The sequence below is a fragment of the Pyxicephalus adspersus genome, chromosome 5 (genome assembly GCF_032062135.1).
Source record: "Pyxicephalus adspersus chromosome 5, UCB_Pads_2.0, whole genome shotgun sequence".
NCBI classification, from domain to species: Eukaryota; Metazoa; Chordata; class Amphibia; order Anura; family Pyxicephalidae; genus Pyxicephalus; species Pyxicephalus adspersus.
Window position 1 is genome coordinate 96891098 of NC_092862.1, and position 22269 is coordinate 96913366.

Consider the following 22269-nt stretch of genomic DNA (forward strand, 5'->3'; position numbering starts at 1 on the left):
GGGAAAGAAAGGTGATCTCTGCATCAGGGACAAGTAAGCGAAAAGGAACTGCCTGTTACTAGAGCCTGCCTGTTGCTAGCACAGGGGAAAGTGACCTAAAACTGATGAATTTGGAGGTGTTACTAGAGAATTGACCTATAATTGAAGTATCTGCTTAATAATAGAATTTGTCTCTTGATGATATTAACCTGTTCTTACTATTTTGTTGTTGAGATTTGCCTCTGGTTTGCCTATGGTCCATAATTGTTATAGGACACATCCACTTCAGTTTGCCCACTCCTCCAGCATTTCCCCATTTGGGACTAGGTTGCAAATATGTGAAAAGCAAGGTTTATGAATCGTCCTTCATCACAAATAATAATAAAACAGTGTAAAGCCACATGTCACCTAAAGATAAATATTAAAACAGAAAACCAAGAATTCTTAAAAACATAGTAAAATTAGTCTTTTTTCTTTTACAGATGAGCAATACATTGCGGTCACCTTCCCAACCTGCTGAATGGACAATGGAGAAGCATCATCATACTAGGGATGTTATCCCTCTGCTTTCCCTACTTGTAAGTAAGTTTTAATTGCATAAAACATGCATAGCAAGTACTGTAATTTAAACGTAGGACCAGATTGCCTCATAGTAGACTCTTCCACTGTCATGTCTGATATCAAGGGATTATGGAAAGCTAATGCCAGATATTTACAGTTCTTGTGGTAATAACGTTTTTTAATGCTTTTTTAAACTTGAAGTTAAAATTTAAAGCACTGCATATACTCAAATATAAAGCAAGATTGTTTACCTTAAAATGCCATTATAAAAATTCTCCATTTATATTTAGGGCACACCAGTAGATGGCACTGTGCCCTCATGTAAAGTGTGTAACAAACTCTTGCCATTACAGCATTTTCCTGTATCTTCAGGTAAAATATAGTACCTTGGTTTATATTTAGATTTGTTTATTTTTCGAGTAAATAGAGTAGCCTAAATTTGACATGTTTTTTTTAAAGTAACAGTAAGTAACATTAGTAGCAATGGAGCATATATTCACCTAAATAAGAATCTAAATTGTTCTCCATTCTTGTTGCACGCCATGAAAAAGTATTTTCTTTTTAAATTAATATTTCAAAGTACCATTTTGCTTACATATTGCTGAAGATCTGCCAGTAACATGCTCTAGTGTTTGCACTTCTACAGTGGCAGTCACTGGTGGTAAGGTCTCAACCTGGTGGTAAGTTTTCCGTGTGGTTTACGCTTCCTCCTGCCCCTTAACTACTTCATGTAGCATCTCACAGCAGCCTATAGAAAATGAATAGATGGCAGCAGTGAGATCTTCAGTACTGCCTGCTGTTGGCCACTTTTAAATATGCACATGCTGACTCTGTAAAAACCAGTGATGTGGGCAGCTAAGTAGCAGGCAAGGTGCCAGACACTGGGAAACATTTGTGAATGCTTGTTTCTGCAGCAAGTTTGACCCTAGTCTTACCTGTATATATTAGCTTTATAGACTGAGCCTATTGTGCCCAACTTTAACAACTATCGCAAATTGAGAGAGTGGCATTAAGGTTTGTGCACTAGACACAAAGTTTTTGTTGTAGATAACAAAGCTAAACTTCATGCAAAGGGCTGAGAAAAATATATGGGAGCCTTTTTATCCCTGTCCACAGTACCATGTTTTTCATTTCTTTTTTAGGTTTAGCATGGCCCAAACTTTGACTGTCCCTTCTGCAAAAAAAGTCCTGCTTGATTGCAAATTTTAATTGCGAAACCATAGTTCTCTTTTAAGCTTCTCAACCTTAACCCTAATAGATAATATTCAAACCCTCAAACAGAAATACTGTAAATTGGCAGGATTAATAAGTAATTATTCTATATGTACAATTCATCTAATCATTATTAATAAAAAAACACATAATTTGAAAACTAGGCTGTTTTTTATTTTCTAGTTAGATTTCCTTCCCAAAAATAACCCCAAAATACCAACTATTTTGGTATAAAAAGTTCATATAGAAGGGAAAGCAGCTAAAAGCAAGAGCTAAACTTAAATGAACCACAAAAAATGTAAGACAAAAAAGCCCCCAGTAATAAAATTATGAAAAAGCAGCAGAGTTGATTCCCTATAAAAGCTTCCAATAAGACTATGACTGCACTTTAATCCTTCCTTTTTATAGTAAGTAGCTGCACGTTGACCCTCCCTTTTTATAGTAGGTGGCACTTGTAAGCCAGCTGCCCATATTATGGTTAAAAAACCAAGAACTGTAGGATCTCAAAACCCAAAGCATTAGATTCTGGTTTATGGTAGCAGGGAACCTAAACCTCATTACTAATCGTAACCTGGACTGAGCTTTATGTAGTTTGCTTTGTCCTTCTTCTGCACCACTAGAGGCCCATGTGGGTTTAAGGAATGATTTTATCTTATTTTGTCAAATTTTTCTCTTTAAAAAATTTCATTTACAAGTCAGAATATTGCTTAGGCAATTCACCTCCTATTTAGTAAGATTTTAGTGAAGTAATTAATATTTATTACCAATTGTTAGGTAATTATTGCAAGCCTTTGTTATCCATAAACCACTAATGTTTATTGAAGTGTTACTTTATACTTATATTTAATTACTCCTCAGTCTGCTCCCCTTAACCCCCTAACCGCTAAGCCCGTAATTTCTTGCACTAAATATTTTTGCTCTTTTGGTTAAGCCCGTATTTTTTCGCCTACACTAAAATCCCCACTTACCTGGTCCCGCTGTGCTAATCCAGCGTCGGTTCCGTGTTCCAGCGTCGGGTCCATGTTCCAGCGTCGTCCTCCAGCGTCGGGTGTCCCTCTCCTTAAAAGAAAAAGCCGGCCGGCTTAGAGGAGAAAGCCAGCTGGCTTTCTTTTCTAAGCCAGCCGGCCTCCTCTCCCTGTCCCTATCCCTGTGCCTGTCACTGTCCAGCGTCGATCGCTGGACAAAAAAAAAAAAAAATACTCACCTTCTCCCTCCGCTCCTCCGGACACGTCTGTCCTCTTCGGTGTCCAGCCGGCGAGTGCAGAGACGATCACCGGGGTTTCCCGATGACGTCGCTGCGTGCGTTGGCGCGGGAGGGAGGCGGGGCGGCAAATTCAAAATTTTGCATTGAGTTCCTTTGTATTGAACTCAATACAAAAAAGCTGTATTGAGTTCAATACAAAGAAATCCTTATATAATATATATATAATTGTATTATATATATATTATATAAGCTACTGTACATTACATTTTACACTTTTTTTTTTTTTTTAACTTTTTTTAGTTTTTTTTAAAGATTTTTTTTTTTATGTTTTTTTTGTTTTATAAAAAAAAAATTTAATTATTAAATTTATAAAATTTTGGACATATTTTGGTGAGTTATGCGGTAATTCGGTGAATTAGAGCCTACAATCCAAAATAAATTTCCATGCAAAAAATGTAACACTTTTTGCATGGAAGTTTGGAAAGAATTAGAATACCCGGCATTTGCGTACGCGTCCCTCGGCGATTCCTGATGATGCGCGTGCGTGCGCCCGTCGATGAGGGTCGTATCGGAAAATTCAAATTTTTTGTATTGGATTTAATACAAAGTCCTGTATCCAATCCAATACAAAATAATAGAAAATATATTTATGTGGTTTTGTCTATAGGTATGTGACGGACACTAGGGAGGTGTTTTAGAAAAATATATTACTATACATTATACCGAATTATCGCATTTTCAGTATTTTTCATTTATTTATGTGTTCTTGTTTAAGCTGATTTTTGTGTTTTTCCTTTAATTTTATTAAAAGTTTTTTTTTTTTTTTACATGATTGTGTGTTTCAAACATTTTTTATATTCATGATATCTACTAGAACCCTATTCGGACATATTTCTGTAAGTTACAGGTCTACAATTTAAAGAAAAAATTTCATGAAAACCTGTGACGCTTTTGGAACAGAAATCTAGAAATCAGTGTAACGCTCAGGTGGTTAAACACATACCATATAATCACAAACAACAATATAATATCAGCCATAAGCAAAGTGTTTTAAGATGCGATAGTTTTTGAGAACTGACTTTTACGTACAAATGCTGCAAAAATCGTCCATGTTTTAAATAAATTTGGCTTATGTGATAGCACCTTTCATGAACTGAAAAAATAATTTTGGTTTAAACATTTTACATTTTACAGAGGGAAAAATATTGCATACTTTATTGTTTTAGTGAATTGACCATACAGAGAAACAGGTCTTATGGAAAGATGATATTACTTTCTGTACACCTGAGTGGGCATGGATCACTGAAAATTCCTTAATTTTAATATCAGTATAAATGAAGAGTATTTTAACAGAAATATAAAGAAATCTGTAACTTTTCAACGTGATTATAGCATTTCATTCTTTCCTAACTTACCCAATCTTTTATGTTTTTTGTCCTTACTTTTATTAGTTTTTCAATTAGCAATATTGAGGAGGTTTGAGTCTGTAGCCACCATGGGCACAACGTGAATGTTGCAGGTTCAAGATTTACAGTCTCTGAAAATTTATGTAAAGATTCACCTGGGAGAATTTGGTTAGCCATTTGTTCTCGGAGATTTCTTTTTGTTCTCAGAATACCAGACTAGAAGAACAGTGGCACAATGGTGCAGATGAATGAGGAATGTCGCTGGAAATGAACGACAGTCCCAGTGGATCTGATTGGGCGATGATTGTTAGGAACCTATTGTGTGTACGGTTGTTCAGTGTTCGTAGATGGTTCTGCATTACACTTTCTCCTTTACATGTCTCTTCCTGCATCGTTCAAACAATCGTATCTAGCATGTGTACATTGTTGGTGTATTATATTTGAATGATCGTATCGTTACAGCATGTACAGAATTGTGCACAATACGATCGTTCAAAATAATTGTGCATAATCGTCGCTCTGGCGTTATTGCACGTGTGTACCTAGCTTTAGTCAATTATCAATGAATTGTCGATCATTAGTGATAGTGATAGAGTCAAAGTGCCAAACAGCATCTACAAGAAGTTGGAACAACAAAAAGAATCCAAGTGATAGGGAACCAAGCCCTGCTCCCTCCTATGCATTGAAGGTGGAGAATAAAGTTGGAGCCGACACAAGACAGAAAGAGAAATAGTGTTATGTTGGGATGAAGGGTAGTTTGGCTCAAAATAATGGTGAATTTGATCTTGGAAATAAGTGGGTGGTTACAAATATCTGTAAAATGAAAACTTCTATGTTTATGCTGGTCTGGGAAGGAGTGTAGATTGCTGGGCTGGAGGCTGCACTGGAAGCCTATTTCTGGCCTGGTCTGTGGATCTTTATGAGGGTTACTGCTGGACCTGAAACTAGCTGGAGGTAACTACAATGCCTACAAACTTGTTTATATGGTCAGGTTCCATATACATGGGTTAGAAAAACAGTAAAGGTTTAAAAACTGACAATACCTACAGTTTAGCCATGCCCACATTGTGACTGTGGGCATGGCTAAACTTTAAGCTTTAATAAATCAGGCCCACTCTTTGGGCCTGATTTATTAAAGCTTTCCAAAGCTATAGAAGATACAAGTGAACCTGGGTTATCCAGAAATCCTGGAATAGATCTCATTCAGGATTGATTACATTTGCTAAAAAATAGCAAATCTATTCCAGGTTTGTTGGATCACTGATAGAAAGGTATCTTCTCAAGTCCTGGAGAGCTTTATTAAATCAGGCCCTTTGTCTCCACCTAATTTGTGCCTAGGTTTCCCGTGAACATTTTCCCACAGCTGGCCAATTTTTCCACATCTCTTTTTAACGTTATGTCATCTGTGGTCTCTTAGTTCCTAATAAGATCCTAATAAATATTGGACAGTGGCAACACAGGTTGGTATGAGCAAAAACAGGGACAGTCACAGTGAACCATAGATCATTTTTTATCTTTTGTTTTTTTTACTGTTTAATGAAAAAGCGTGTATTTCCTCTAAAGCTACCTGAAAAACCTTTTCTTTTTGAGGTCAAATTTTAACTGTATTAAATTAGAGTCTATTGAAATTGTATGCTATTTTATGTCAAGATAAAAAAAAAAATCAATTCCACAGTCAAACATGCATTTCCAATGTACGCTATTGCCGAGGCTGCCAAGCAAATCATACTGTTCCACAACATGTACAGCTTTAAGGCATCTACCATGGATGTTATTAGAAGGCTTTATTTATAATCTATTTATTTTTTTTATTTTTTTTTTACCTCATTAGAAAACCCCTCCTTGGTATAGGAAATATATATACAGGTAGACTCTGGGTTACATACTAAGTAGGGACTGTATGTTTGCTCTTAAGTTGAATTGGTATGTAAGTCGGAACAAGTACATTATTTTAATAAAGGCAATTAGGACAGATGTTTGTCTCAAAATATTATTTATTTTTACTTTTCTGTGCATGCACAGCGTGGTGTCAGTTACTGTATGAAATCCTCTCTGTGAGTAAATCACAAATAAAGCAAAAAAAAAAAAAAACATTATAGAGCCTTGACATGCTAGCTAGCTGTGTTTTGATATGCAAAAAGAAACAACTGCACAGTTTGTCTTTGTCATTAATAAGTTACAAGAGGTTGCAGAACAGCACAGCCCTTAAGATCACCCACAACCTCAGCTGTGTTTACCAAAAGACTTCTTCTGCAAGTCATGGGAACTGCCCCCTCCACCCCAACAAGCCTCCGTCCTGCACATAAGTGAGCAGGAAAGCCTCATTCGTATCTAGGAGTTGTCCATCTGTCAGATGTCCTTAACTCGGGGACTACCTGTATATATATTTTGCATGGCATTGCTAAGCTTCCCATGCCTTTTTGACAGTACAATCTAGACCAATAAAATTGCCAGGTTTTAACATCAAATTCTGCTTTCATGGACTTAAGTGGCATTCATCAAATTTTGACAGGTTCTTCGCCATCACTTCTTAACACATTTTTCTTTAGGGTTTGTTGTAGTGTTTACTTTTAAAAGCCCTACTCCCCACCTCTCTCTCATCAAAAAACTTACAGGCATAATGTAAAAAAAAAAACCGCAAGAAAACTAAAATTCGTCTAGGAGTTTGGTCTTTCTTTAGGTGTCCACATGACATGGGTGCTTCTAATTGCCTGTCCAGATCTGGGGTCCTCTTGGGATATATAGGAGAGTGTGCAGGCTATGGCATGTGCATGATAGGACGCAATAGAGATTGTGGGTGTGGAAGGCCTGTTCTCCAACATTGCAGATGGACAGACAGTAAAAAAAAAATGAACATGCACCTTTCTTTTTTGAATGAGTAAAAGTCCCTTCTGCATATGCCCGATTTGTAGACAGGGGTAAAGAAAGAAAGGGAGGGGCTTTGCCTTTTTTTTTAAAGGCATTTATTGCAAAAAAATGTACACATTTTTACTTTATATAGGGATTTTTAAGGTTTATCTACCCTATAAATACTCTCCCCCCTTCATAAAATGGAACAATAATGGTAATTTTTTCTACTGTCCATGGAAACTAGAATTTCCAGAGACTTTAATTAAGCTTGTGTATGGAGTGTATAAATAGTCCCCCAAGAGCTTTATACTTTTCTCCTTTTACATTTTCATAAAGGGGCAGCACCAGGGCAGTGCTTAAACACCCGGAAAAATTCCCCCCGATCCCCCCTTGCACCTGAACATGTGGCACATTATAAGCACATTGCTGGTCAAAGTAATCTGCTGCCCCATATTGTAAAAGTATATAAATGATACTAGTAGTGGGCAGCATGGAAAACAAAGGTTCTCTACTCTCAGGTCTCTAGTAGGGATGAGCAAGGGAGATCTTTAAATTTGATCCTGCGGCGAATCGGGCCATTCACGGTTACCGAACATATTAGCGAGAACGGCCTTGTTTCGCCGCGAGTTCCTGTTCAGGCTACCTTAACTCATATGACCTCCATTGAGGAACTCACATGGGTTCCCACATGGGAACCTGCGGCCACAGCTGATTGTAGGCACATGCCTCCAATCAGCTGTGACTGCAAGCGTACTACTAAACTCATATGATCTCTCAATGGAGAACCTCCATTGAGAGGACATATGAGTTCAGCAGGTTCCCACGCTCTCTGGGCTGTACTTATTGATAAGTACAGCCCAGGGAGCGTGGGAACCTGGACCGTGGATTCGCAAAATCGATTTGCCGAAATTTTGTGGACCCTTATGAAGTTTGAGGAAAATTTTGCCAGACTGTGAGAGGCATTCTCGCTCATCCCTAGTCTCTAATGTCCAATCTTTCCTATGCTCTACCAAACCACCAACATAATTCAGAACCTATATTATTGACACCAGACATGATGGGCCTGATTTACTAAAGCTCTCCAAGGCTGGAGCGGATAAACTTTCATCAGTGAAGCTGGGTGATCCAGCAAACCTGGAATGGATTTCTTAAAAGTCATTTGCTATTTGTTAGAAAATGTTTTCAATCCTGGACCAAATCTATGTTTATCCTCTACAGCCTTGGAGAGCTTTAATAAATCAGACCCGATGTTTCTGCTTCCATTGACCACCAACATTAGTAAGGCTCTAAACCATTAATCACCAAAGCAATGGGGAAAATATACCACTAACACCCAATTATTATCAAATATACCACTAACAATAATTATTTTTGTATTACCTCTATTTAACTGTCACAGCAGCTTTTTAGGGAGTCTAGAGGCTCCTATTGATGGACATTGTTTCCACATTTGAGCTCCACTTCATTTAGGCTTATGGAGAATGCATAGTAGAGCATGTGCTGAATTTCTGTAAAACTTGAACATGAAATTGTAGTACGCACATTTCTTTGTGGAGTTCACCTTAGATGAAATGGTTGTGGATGATCTGTTTATATATTCCAGTTACATATTGTTTCTGTACATAGTGATACAATAAAAGTCCACCTGGGTTGCATGGTTTGATTTATCAACAAAACATTTTGTAATGCAATTTTTACCCTGAAAACACCACGAGAAAGCCTGCTATTAAACACATCAAGTCAAAGAAGAAATGGAATGTTAATAAATAACCAGCAATTTAGCCTGACAATGACAGACTGATCACATTGATTACATTGATTATCTCTCAGACTTTTACAATGTACACACAGACAAGGCCAATTTATTGCCCTTGGAGGTTAAGGTGGATATCATTATAGAAAAAAGGAAGAAAACAGAAACAAAAATAACTCTGACTATGAGTATTAAAGGAAACCTCTACTGAAACATTATGGAGGCTGCTGTAATGGACCTTTCAGCCTGAAAATACCAATTGTCTAGCTGCTATGCTAACCCATTAGTTCCTGTATTACTTGTTATGGGTTAGTGACCTGTATGGAAGCCACAGACAGCCTGAGAGTTGGTATACTTGTGGTCTCCACATTTTTCAGTTTAAGTTTTCTTTAAAGGGAACCTGTACTGAGAGATGTTGGTTAACATAGTTAGATTCTTTCTGAAAATGCTATACTGTAGACTATTATAATTTTCCATTGGATTCAGTGCCTTTTTCAGCTGCTTTTTTAAGATGCATAACAGGTTTGCCTTTTTCAAATCTGTGATTTCACACTGATGTCACTTGCCACATTCTTGTTCAGCATGACAGCCAAGCAAATAGCATTTGCAGAAGAAAGTGACATCAATGGCTACATTCATGTATTTATTGGTTTTCCAACAACTATAATTCAAAGGTTGAGACAATGGGCCTGATTTAATAAAGCTCTCCAAGGCCGAAGAAAATATGCTTTTATCAGTAAACCTGGGCGATCCAGCAAGGGGTGGGCCACTTAAAAAGACTTTATTTAGCCACCATTTAAACAGACCAGGGTCCACCCCAGGGGGAAACTCCTCCCCCATCAAATGTAAAATATATTCAGGAAAACATAGTTTTACTGAACAATTACATGAGTTTTTATTTTTATTTCACTTGTTGCATGTTTCCACAGATCCCTTTCTCCTCCTCCTCAAGCAACTTTGGTTAACAATTTTCAATTAATTTTCATTTGTTTTTATTTAGGACATGTTTATTATAAACTAGGGATTCTGAATGTATATTTGACCACAGGAGCATAAAAGAATGTTTTTATGACTCCACCCACTATCATAAAATGATAAATTTATATGTTTTGTTTTATGGAAGGAACAGATGAAAAAATAATTTTTTGTTTCTTTGTAGCCCACATCACCATAAAATCTTTAAAGAGGAACTAACCTCAAAGCTTCAATACACTTCCCTTCAATCCCATAGGGCAGTCTGATCTTATCGGGGGTGTCTTGCATCAGGTCCCACGTCGCCCCGGAGCTCGCGCTCCGGGTTTTGCCATTTTCTCTTCTTCTTCCTGTTCTTCTTCCTACGTCACCTGACCCAGGCGCGAGATAGGGTGACAAAGGTGACAATCGGGAGGCTTTGTGCTCCCATTTATTTTATTAGAGGGCGGTGCTGCACCTTTTTTTTTTAAAAACGGTGTTGCACTGAAAAAAAAAACAAACAGAATTTTTACCTAAAATAAAAGGGTTGTCTACCCTTTTATGTAAATTTAAAATTCTGAGTTTAGATACCCTTCAAGTATGGTAAGCTAATTGGTTTCCTATCAGTTGAAGCTTGTTGGTTCCTGATCCCTTAAGTTTTCTTTGGTGCTGTGTTGCATCCTTTCCGGGGTAAGAGTTGGGTGAGAAGTTAACATAAAGTGAGCTTTTTTGGATAGAAAATGTTTGAATGTAACCAATGACCGCAAGTGGGGAGCAAAGAGTAAAACATGACATTGCCTGGTTGTGGGTAGCACTCCATTTAATGATTCTACATCTTGAGTTGGACTCTCTTACAGGTAATAGTTTGTGTAACTAAACAAATGCAACATTTCAAGGCTTCTGTAGTTATTTCTTCAAAGGTACTGATGTCCTACTGAACTAAATTTCACCTCTTCCTAATCAAGCAGATTCAAGCTGCTTCAAGCTGCTTTCCCGTATTTAAATTCTGTTTCATCTAGAGCAGGGGTCAGCAACCTTTACTATCACAAAAGCCATTTTGTCTTTTTTTGTCTGGAGCCACAAAACATAACGCAGCTTATAAACTTTTAAAAGTTTTATTTTTTTTTTTTAATTTTACCTGAACAACAGAATACAACAAACAGAAGTGCAGTGTGCATGTGTAGGCCTACTTTGAAATAAAATAAATACTGAACTATGCAGGCCTACCCATATTTGTGTAAAATAAAAAAAAAATGTAGCCCAATTTATTATAAAAAACCATATAGTTGCAGCTTTACAGTTTTAAAAAAAACTAAACATAAAATAAGGAACGTTTTTTGACAAGTCCATTTCAGTATGCTCTTATCCTTCTCAGGTTTCTTTCTCGGCCAGCAATGATCCAAAGCACCTGAACATATAATAAAAAACTAGATCAGCTCTGGGTCTGAAATAAATGTTTTTTTCTGAAAAATAAAAGCCTATTAAATGCTTGTGTTCTCACCAGTTTAATGTGACTTCTGCTTCTGTAGCTCGATGCTGATCTTCCCTATGTTAGGACTGTAAGATGTGACTTTAATCTTCACACAGAACTGTAGGCTCTCATTTGTGAGGCGGGAGCGATATTTGGACTTTATGAAGTTCATGCTCGAGAAAACTTGCTCGCATAAGTATGTTGAGCCAAAGACGGACAGAACTCTAAATGCATACTTTTTCATGTTCATATACGTGTCGGGAATGACACTCCATGTTTCAAAAACAAGTTTGTCGGGTTTGGGGAGGATTTCAGTATCATTCCATTTGTGCTCTTTAGCGAGAGTGGCCTTTTGACGGGCAACTTCCTCGAGATCCGCTGTCAGGCTTTTGAACTTGGACACCCATAAGTCTTTATCCGCTATATCGGCCAGTTCAATTTCAAGATCAGGCAGACTTATCCCTGTGAATGCTGATATGTTTAGCAGGGATGGGTCGATGTCCAGCGGTGTGACAGAGAAGGACAGAGTGTTTTTTTCATTTCTGAATTCGCTGAATCTTTCTCCAAATGCAGCTTGCATTGCCATAATTGCATGGTGTAAATAAGCCCAATTTATGTGATTGTTCTCTTCTTTGAACTCCCTCAGGGAGGGGAAGTGAGATAGCATACCTCTATGTACATCTCTGGCAAACACTGTCATCTTGCGCTGAAACGCCAGAACATCCCCCAACAACTGCAGGGCCGTGCTTCCCTTTCCCTGGAGATTTTTATTTAGTGTGTTTATGTGAATAGTCATATCCACCATGAAATAAAACTTTTCCAGCCAATCGAGGTCTCCCAGTTCAGGATAGCTGAGGCCTTTGCATTCCAAGGTTTTTACGTGTTCCAGACAAGCAGAGAAGCGTTTCAGCATGTCTTCCCTTGACAGCCACCTAACACTGTTGTGCAGCAGGAGATCTGGACATGTGCTCTCGACTTCATCTAACAATGAACAAAGCTGTTGGTGGTTTAACCCGTTTGCAATTATTGTGTTCACTATCTTATTAACGGGGTTCATAACTTTCACACATTCAGGGGGGAATGTTTGAGCGCAAAGTGAAACATCATCAGCTCTCGATCCAGCGGCTTTTGAAATAAATTCACAAAGCCCTTCTGTGCTCGTCTCATACTGGGTGCGCCATCAGTAGACACTGACACCAGGTGAGTGGTGTTTATTCCTTTGGCGTTTAGACAACTCAAAACAGCCTCACAAATGTCCTGTCCCTGCATTTGGCTCTTTAGCGGTACAAGTTCAATCAGTTATTTCTTTGGCTCATCAGAGTTCACATATCTGCATAACAGTGCTGTCTGCTCAATATCGTTTACACCACTTCACTTATCACAGGCAATTGAATATGCTTGAGCTGAATTGATGTCATCAATGTGCTTACTGGTGATGTTTGTTGCCATTTCAATGGTCCTGTCTTTGACAGTCTTTGCAGAGAAAGACATTTCCTTAATTTTCTGAATAATTTCCTGTTTGTTTTTGAATTCAGAAAATAGATGCTCTGATATTTTTATGAACGATTCTTTCATGTATTCTCCATCTGTGAACGACTTCCCCCTCATTATGATCTCATGAGCTGCCACAAGACTAGCAGCTGTAGTTTGGAGAGTTGATCCACTTCTTGAAAGTATGTTTGCTCTGATCAACTTTCCGTAGTAGTTCCGAATTCACTCTTATTCGCCCATCTTCAGTTGGGTACTTTTCTTTTGAGAGTTTTCTTTTTTGGGGTGTATTCATGGTTGGCTTACCACAGATCTAGTAATTTTAACTGATTGGGGAAATATTGAATGAAGGCAGTGAATTATTGATTAAAACTATGTAGCCTCATCAATTGCACCTGGATGATGTAAATTTCTTTACTAGATGTTTCCAAATAAAATGGATCAACAGTCTTTTTAGCCTGCATTTATAGGTTGTTAGAGAAAACTTTATAATAATTTAAAAATAATTAAAAAATTTATTGTAATATATTTGATGTAAATATGATTAAATTAATATTTTAATTATTTATTCAAATATCAAATTATTATGATTAATTATCCATGATAGTATAATATATTATTAGGCAAGAGAGACTTACTTGTAAAATCTTTACTTTGATTCATATGTCAAACTGTTTTTGGAATCAATAGCCCTGCTGCTGCATTGAGCGACCACCCTTAAATACACCCAGTCCGGTGTCCTACGTGGCGCTGGAAAGCACCTTGATGTTTGTTTCCGGGTAAAAACCCCAAAACACCTGGAACACAGGACTCCTATCAGTACAGGACTCCTTTGAGTCCTGCACTGATAACTCCACCCTCTCTAGGAATGTCACAGCAGGGGAATCCCCCTCCCCCGTGCATACACAGGAGGAGGGAGGGCGATAACCCGCTGCGTTAGCAGAGACTGACAGGTAACCCCTGGTGGACGCCTAGGAAGAGGAATCCCTCTCCTCTTTAACTCTCCAGAAGAGAGAGGATGTCCCCTTCTAGAAAGGCCCCACCTTCTAAAGGCCGAAGGGAGCCACAACAAGGAGGCTGAAGAGCTGCAGGTTGCCGACCCCTGACCTAGAGTATTCCTCAACAAATTTCCCATTAATAGATGAGACTTAATATCTACCTGAGATAAATCTATTCAATAACTTCAAAAGCACTTGGTGTGAAACAACAACTTTCCTGAAGGATTTTTTTTTTAAAGAGTTGCATTTCAGATTGTCGATAGTTAAGGGTAATTAGGACCTTAGAAGTGAACCTTCTGAACTTTTTACTAGAATGAAAAATTCAAATCTGTGTTCTGTGGTGGAGGACTTTGAAAATGTTGCAACCAGTAGAAGTATGTTCTTGAAAACAAAGCTATCAATTGTTTTCTTGTGCAATTATAGTTTATGCATGTCATGTGACTACAAAGTAATTTTTGGTCAATTTTTTTTTTTTTTTGCAAATTCATACAATTTCTACGTGGTCACTTTATTATTAAACATTATTGTTTTTGGATTAGATAACTAAATGTATTTTCCAGCTCTGTGTACCTTTTTTTTGTATCTGCGTCCCCCATTGGATTAAAATTCTGTTATTTAGCAAAGAAAAAAAGCATTTAGCAAAGCAAAAAAAAAAGTGCTGATATTACTGAGCATGCCTGAGGTCGGCACTTTTTTTACATTCCCAAAAAGCCCCTAATGTCCAGGACCTGTCACTGACACAGAGGTGGGTGCCACCATCTTCACCATCGGATCCACAGCGGACTTTTGTAGAGATGGCGATCCCCCTCACTGATTATGTTACATTTATATTTTTTTCTGATTTTTACGTTTTAAAAGTAACATACCACAAATACATTTATCCATGTTAACCATATTGGCATTTCTATTGTTTACTGTTTTAAATTTAAGGCGTATTTTTACTTTACATAAAAGGGTAGACAACCCTTTTATCTAAAGTAAAAAAATTTGTTTGTTATTGTTTTTTTTTTTTAAAGGGTGCAGCACTACCCCCTCAATTCTCGATCGCCTAGGTGATCAAGATGAATGGGAGTGCAGATACCTACGTCTCGCATAGGCTCTTGGCTGCTCCTTCTGCGCTTGCCTGAGCATCTGGGTTCACAGATGTTATCTGAAAAAAGTGTACATTTTTAAAATTATTTTGAAACTCTTACATTTTGTACATTATAAAAAAGTATATATTTGTATGTGCTAACAGACCCCTGATATGGTCATAAAAAGAGCCTGTCAGCTTGTCAGCCCTCTTGGAATAGAAAAAACAAAACTAAATAAAAATGTAAAGAATTACAAAGTTGAATTAAAAAAAATTCACGTCCGTGCATGACCGTAAACATATTTGCAATCACACACATGTGTAAATAACAAATGTGTAATATACTTTTGGTATCTCCACACACATCAAAGTGGGAGGAATAATTTTAGAGCCATTACTTAAGATTAGGTACAAACTGAAAAAGTATAAAGATTTTATAGTGCTGCTTACTGATAATAACAGATATCCAAGTTTGTTGCTGTTTCAAAAAATCACAATTTTTAAGCTTTTAGCTTTATTTTTATCTTTATCAATTTATATTTTAAAAGAAAATGGAGATATTTATGTGTACTAAAATACAAGTAAAGTGTATTTTTTACTAATAGTTTGAATCTGCTAAGCTGTACCACAAATATTGTGCCGCACAAAAATGCAACTATCATTATTTCATTCTACATGTTTCCTGCTTTCAGAACTTAAATATATATATGTCTTAGGATTTTAGGTTCATTTTCATATGGAAAATATACAATTTAGCAGTTTTGTTAAAAACAAAAAAAAAGTACTCAGGCAGCAAAATGATTATGGTTAGGAGAAAAGTGAGATTTTGGATCCTTTCAGGACTACCCAGGATCTCACTGGAAGGATAATGGCATTACCTTGCCTAGACTCTGAGGGCAGAAACCAAGGATAAGGTAAGTATATTAAATGTATTTTTTTTCTACTTTTTTTCAAATTTCAAAAAGTTTTGCTTTTTAGCTTTACTCTCTGCTTTTAGAAAAATATTAAGGACATACTTTAAATTACTGACAGTTTTGTTTTAAGTGAGAAGCTTTTTACAGCTCTTTTACAGTATTTCTTTTTATTTGTGTATAAAGCATGCAATTACCGGTACAGCTAATCTCTAAGAGCTCCTCTGCCCATTGCATACCCTATCTATTGCTGAGTTGCCCCAAATATTCAACTAAATGCTTAGTGAGGCTTCAGATCATGAGTCATCTTCCATCTTTTTTGTGGTAAGGAAGGAGTCCATCTTCGGGTGTCCATATCACTGCTTGGGTGGCATAAACACTTTCTATTGGTAGTACAGTAGTGGGTCTGTAAAAACTGTTTCAGTTTTGGGTCTTTTTGAAGACTTCAGTGACTGATTATGTTTAATAGAGGTGACAAGTCTACAGGCAGTGCTGAATCTCCCATAAACGAGACATCACTTACAGCTTGAGATATTGGGCCTGCTTTTTACAGCTCTCTAAGGCTGGAGAGGACACACTTTCATCAGTGAAGCTGGGTGATCCAGAAAACCTGGAATGGATCTGTCCATGATTGAAAACATTTGCCAACAAATAGGAAAAGTCTTTTAAGAAATCCATTCCAGGTTTGCTGGAATGTATCCTGGCCAGCCTTGAGATGCTTTAATAAATCGGCCCCATTGTGTTTTGTATACCACAGATTTTTTGTGCTGGCTTGGACACAGTGAACCTGATTTATTAAAGCTCTCCAAGGCTGGAGAACATATACTTTCCTCATTGAAGCTGGGTGATCCAGCAAACCTGGAATGGAATTTGCAAAAGTTATTTGCTATTTTTTTAGCAAATTTTTTCAACCCTGGACCAGATTCATTTCAGGTTTGCTGGATCACCCAGGTTCAATGATGAAAGTGTATCCTCTCCAGCCGTGGAGAGCTTTAAAAAATCAGGCCCAGTGAGACTAATTGATTTACCTGAAAAAATATTTTTCATTCATTAACATAATACAAAAAATGTAGTTTAAAATGTATAGGTATTTTTATCCCTAACATTATGCTAGGTATATTGCTAATACTATACAACCAATATCATGTGTATTTAGCTATCTATCTAAAGTTAGCATTGGAAGAGTCAAATTAAAATCCCCTGATGTTTTTTTCATCCTGCTGCCGTAAAGTCACAAAAGCTAACAAAGGCTCCAAATGGTTTCCTTGCTTCAGAAAGAAATAGGAGGGGTCAGAGTTGAAATCGTCTTTTTCTCCACTTCAGCAAAGATCACATGACCAAATGCCTAGGCTGTTATTTATCTGACAGATTGCTATTTTGTAAAATTATTTTAAGGCTTCTGCTAAAAAGCCCTTTTAGACTCAACAAGGTAGAAGTTAAATTACTGTTATAAAATGTGGTGTTTAAGTGAATCTGTTACACACAAGACAGGAAGTCCAAATGAGATCCTGCAGAAGTCACTTCTACTTTCTAAATCCATGCTGTCATTTCTTGTTTAACAACAGTGGACAATTTATTGTTTGGGCTGGTTTATGTAAATTTCTGTATCTCTGTGGCAGTGGAGGAATGCATCAAGATTATGAACAGACACTTCAATGTGTCTTCTATTAACCCCAAAGCCAAATTTATACTGTTTTAATAAACTTTTAATAGAATGTGTAAGGAATAGAGTCCCTGTCTGACTTTGATTGTTGTCCCCTTCCACTCCCAGACAATTAACCCATCTATTTGTCTTGGTGACCATTGTTATTAAAAGAAAAAGTAACAAAAAATACTAAATGCGAAAGTTGTCCCCATGTACGAATCAAGGGGAAAATCCTGCATTTGGGACATCCTATTCCTCATTTTGGAGGGATTTCCTCTCATTTCCTGTTGTGCTTTTGGGACAGGAAGTAAAGGGAAATCTCCCCAGCAGGTTACAAGCAGAAAATAATAACTGAGCAAATGTATTCAATCCCTACTGCTAAAAATGTTTTGCATAACAACCACTTTGAGTTAATATGTTTTACTTTGTACTTATCTACTTTAAATAAATCATACAAAAATGAAATGTGATGGGAAAAATGTTGCTTTTCTTTACGATATTATCAAATGTACTTTAGTGTTTTGTTTGACATTTTAAAGAAATGTTACATTGAAACCTCAGCGCTATTACTTTTCCTGCCTGTATTTGCCCATTATGCACTTGTATCCTTGATGATTCAAATATTACAGTATTGCACATTTACAATAATATTCACAGTAAATATTTAGTAAACGTGTTTTTTTTATTTTGCTTTTTTACATTTTTTTTTTTACTTAGACATCTGCATACATTTTCTTTCTTTTTATCTGCAGTAAAATTCCAGCAGTGGTATTAACCTTTGAATTAAGTTGTAATATATAGCTGTGTATTTTTTTTTTTTAATCAGAGATATACAATATACACAAGTGCTTCCAGTGTGACATCTCCAAATCATGAAACTACCAGCTCTTCACTAGGTTTGATGAGAGCGAAGACCTATCTTAAATTGGTCTCAGGAGGATTTGGCTTGCCCAGTGCATTATTGTATTCTCTTTATTATCTTCTGACCCTTTTGATCTTCTACCAAAAACAAATTTTTTAAGACCCACTTTGTCGCTTGTATAGACCCTTGGTATCGGTTATGTGCTGCCACCCTTCCTTGCAGAGGAGTGTTTTATTTAGTAATTAACAGTGTATAGGGAAGAGGAGCTGTCATGTTGGTTCTTAAGCTGGAGGATGTGATGAAAGATGATATCAGCGATCCCATCCTTTTCACTTGTTTAGGATTGTCAGGATGAGAAATGTCAGCATTATGAAAGCACAGCTCTGCTCTTGATATGATAAAACCTTTCAAAACCCAGCTCCTACCTATCCTCGTTCTCCTTCTCCTTTCAGCCTCCCTCCCCCCTTTTTATTTTCTCTTTCTCTCTCCACCAGTTTTTTTATTTATCTTGTTTTATTAGATGGCAGAAATATAATTCTTTTCTTTCTTCCTATTATAAGCCACCATTTTTGTTTTATTATATGTTTCACAACCCCTAATGCTCCACTGAAAATTACCTTGTTAAATGACAGTGTTTCAAAGCCATGAATCCTTTCCACCATCCCCTCTGAGGTTTGAAACAGTCAACAGACTGTAAAGAATAAATAATAAAAAAGTATTGATTATTTTGATGACTGTGAGATTCAATTAAGTATTAATTTTGCCCTCCAGTGGACCTATCAAGGTATTCAAACGGTAGGATTCGACTCAGCTAAATGCATGCTGAGTGCTCTAGCCTTAAATAGGGAGAAAATGTGTTTACCTACAGTATTTCAAGAGGAGTGCACTGATGCACAGAGTCCAATATTTAAGTGCTGTGCAAATTAAGCCTCGGTGACAGTGACATTGTTTGCAGCAATATGAGTATTGACTAAAGAAGTGCATTTGATGACAGCTTAAACTATTTGTATTGATTAACATTTTCATAGATTATCATGTGTCATATCAAATTCAGTTTTCAGACGTGAATACATTAAAGAACCCACAGGCACGCATCGACCAATGTGATGATGGGGCATTAGGAGCTTCCTAGCCCACCTCCCAGCACGCTGGTCACCTGTTCCCTGCATAAAAGTCATTTAGGCATGAACTTAGCAATAAATAGCTGCCAGAAAACACTACAGGGTCATTTGTACTATTGCCTTTATTTGGCTGTTAATATTAGCAGTGTTATTTTTCACTATTTTACATAGCTTTCGATACAGCCTACTCACAGTATGACGCCACACAGGGCATAGAAAAAAAACAACTAAAAGCTGTTTTGTGGAAGAGCCCGTGACCTTACGATGGCCTTTGACTAAAATGAGAAGAGCAGATCAGATCGCCAAGAAATACACTTAACATTCCTTCCTTTTGGGGCCTTAATGCCACAGCAATAAGACCAATTGCACTTATTTTGTAAGTATTGTTTTTATTCAGAAAATTTAATTTTTTTAATATTATTTAGCATTTAATTTCCAATAAGATATTTTGAATAAATGTTCCTTTTTTTCTTAAATTATCTAACTGCACTGTACACCTTTTTTTGCAATAAAGTTTTTGTAGTTGCTTTGATGCCAGATGAAAGTGTATTATTGGCAAAATGGGAGATCTTTTATTGCTGTGATATAAAAATAACTGGTATCATCTTTCACTTGAACTTTCAAGAATGTGAATATTTGTTTTCACTGTTTTTTTTTTGTTAGTAGTATTGTTTGTTGATGATTTTTAAGTTAATATATTCATGCCTAATTATTTTGTTGATGGCTGAAGAATATTCCTTTTTAATCGCTGGCAACTCAGGCAGAAATCATCACATTTCTTAGTTTTAGGATCTCTTCACAGAGTGTCTCTGCTTAAAATGCTTAAGTGTTGTTAAGGTGCAAACACAGTCATTCTAAACTCTGTGTGCTGCACAATACTCAGATGACCCTTTCAATGGGAAGCTGACCCTTTCAGTAGGCTGCTGTCCATTTCAATAGTCTGCACTGGTTTCAATACGCTGCTGTCCCTTTCAGCACTAAGCAGGACTCGGATAAAAGGAAATAAAGTTTAAAATGATTCTTATCTGTCGTGAACCTCCCAAAGTCATTCATTCTATTCCTAACTGTATTTAATTAAGAAAGAACTGTGATAAAGCTCATCTGATATTTAATGAGGATATTTTTTAATATTGATGCTGATGTACTGTGATGCTATTATAGTAATTAGAAAGGATTTTGCATAATTTGGAGGCAGTGCATTGGGGGGATTAGGAGTGAATGAAAGCTAGGAGGCAGGTACTTGTATAATCGTTGATCATTACTTTGGGGGGGGGGGGTCATTTATTATAGGCAAAGATGCTTGTTGTTATAGAGTAGAGTGAAGAATCAGTCTGGCATATCATGCATATACACAGATGATTGTAAGCATGCTTTCAAAGAAGTTTGCTCTCCTGAAAGCATTCTGAATCTTTCACATGATAGTTGAGCTTTAATAGGGTGGGGTGTAATGGAAAACTCATTGGATCTGTAATAGCTCTTCACTTGACTGCAGCCAGCAATAACAACAGGAGCAGCTGGGGAGATAAGAGAGACAGGAGTGTGTGTGTGTAAGGGAAAGACAGAAAGGGGGGAAGGTGTTGGGGAGAGTGTACCAACACCACAACGTCCAGAAGTAATTCCTTATTTTCCTCACTCTTTATTTCCCCCCCATCACCAGGATCCAATGATAGCCGGAAAAGTCAGCAAGCCTCTGCTGCTGCTTCGGAGTGAGATGAATGCTGAGTCGAGAGGTGAGGACAAGGCAGCTACTTCAGACAGTGAGCTGAACGAGCCCCTGCTTGGTCCTGTGGAATCAAATGATGGTGAGGACACTCCCAGCAAGCTCTTCGGTAAGTCTGTCTTGGTATTTAATTTCACTTCTACCCTGCTGTCCAAGACACCGGTGTCCCCCGCTTATTAATATGTAGGGCTTTTCTGCACCTTTGTATGTACTTGAAATTCTTGTCATATTAGGTTGTTAAAAAGGGCAGCCCAAGGTGCCAAAAGCTTTTCTTGTATACATAAATTTGAATTACGAAACATTTGACCTTTTTTAACTCATTCTTTGCTGGAGCGGCCTACAGTATTTAAATGCCCTTGTCCCTCCACCGATGTACCGGGGAAATTTTGGTGGTTGTTATAACAATATTTATTATTTGTAATTTAAGTTCATCCTTCAGTACAACTATTTTCCTTTTTGCAGCTTTGGCTTGTTTACGGTTTATTATTTTAGGTTTATCTGGTTGCTGTGATGTGTTTTTGCATTGTGTATGGTATTAGTACATGAGGTTAGTAGACAGTTGAAAATGCAGAACAAGACATCCATAGGTGCAGTTGTATATAATAATGATAACAGAGCAGAAAGCACCCAGCGTAATGATTTTCTTGTAAATAAGCGTGTAATGTCGCTACCGCAGGCTGCATGGTAGGGCAGAGTGCTCTGTATTCTACTTTTTCACAGACATTTGTCATTCAAATGGATAGCCTAGTAGAAGTCCACTCTAGCACCTGTGATCTCCAATTACAAAGAGGAGCAAAGGCTAGGGTGAATGATATTGCTCACACAAGATATATCAGACCTCAAGGTCTCATTTTCGGGTTGAGATGAGGTAATTAGGAAGAATTTTCTGTTCATTTATTACCACTCCGGATTGATTTTTTTAAGTAAAGAAACTGTTCTGGATTATATTTCTAAATACTGACACGCACAGCGAATAACTAGAATAAACATGAACATTTTTTTAATATATAAAGAAATGCAAATTATCTGCCAAAACTTTTTTTAATTAGAAGGATACAGATATTT

At 37.1% G+C, this 22269-nt stretch overlaps 1 protein-coding gene across 1 annotated transcript in view; it reads left to right on the plus strand.

Moving 5' to 3' along the window:
• The first annotated feature begins 468 nt into the window (after window positions 1-468).
• POU6F2 (POU class 6 homeobox 2) overlaps window positions 469-22269 on the plus strand; it is a 229238-nt gene continuing 207437 nt past the window's right edge. Inside the window, exons 1-2 of the mRNA XM_072412222.1 lie at window positions 469-557; window positions 21142-21313. Coding sequence (XP_072268323.1) covers window positions 507-557; window positions 21142-21313 — 223 coding nt within the window. The 5' untranslated portion in view covers window positions 469-506. The remainder of the gene's footprint in view (window positions 558-21141; window positions 21314-22269) is intronic.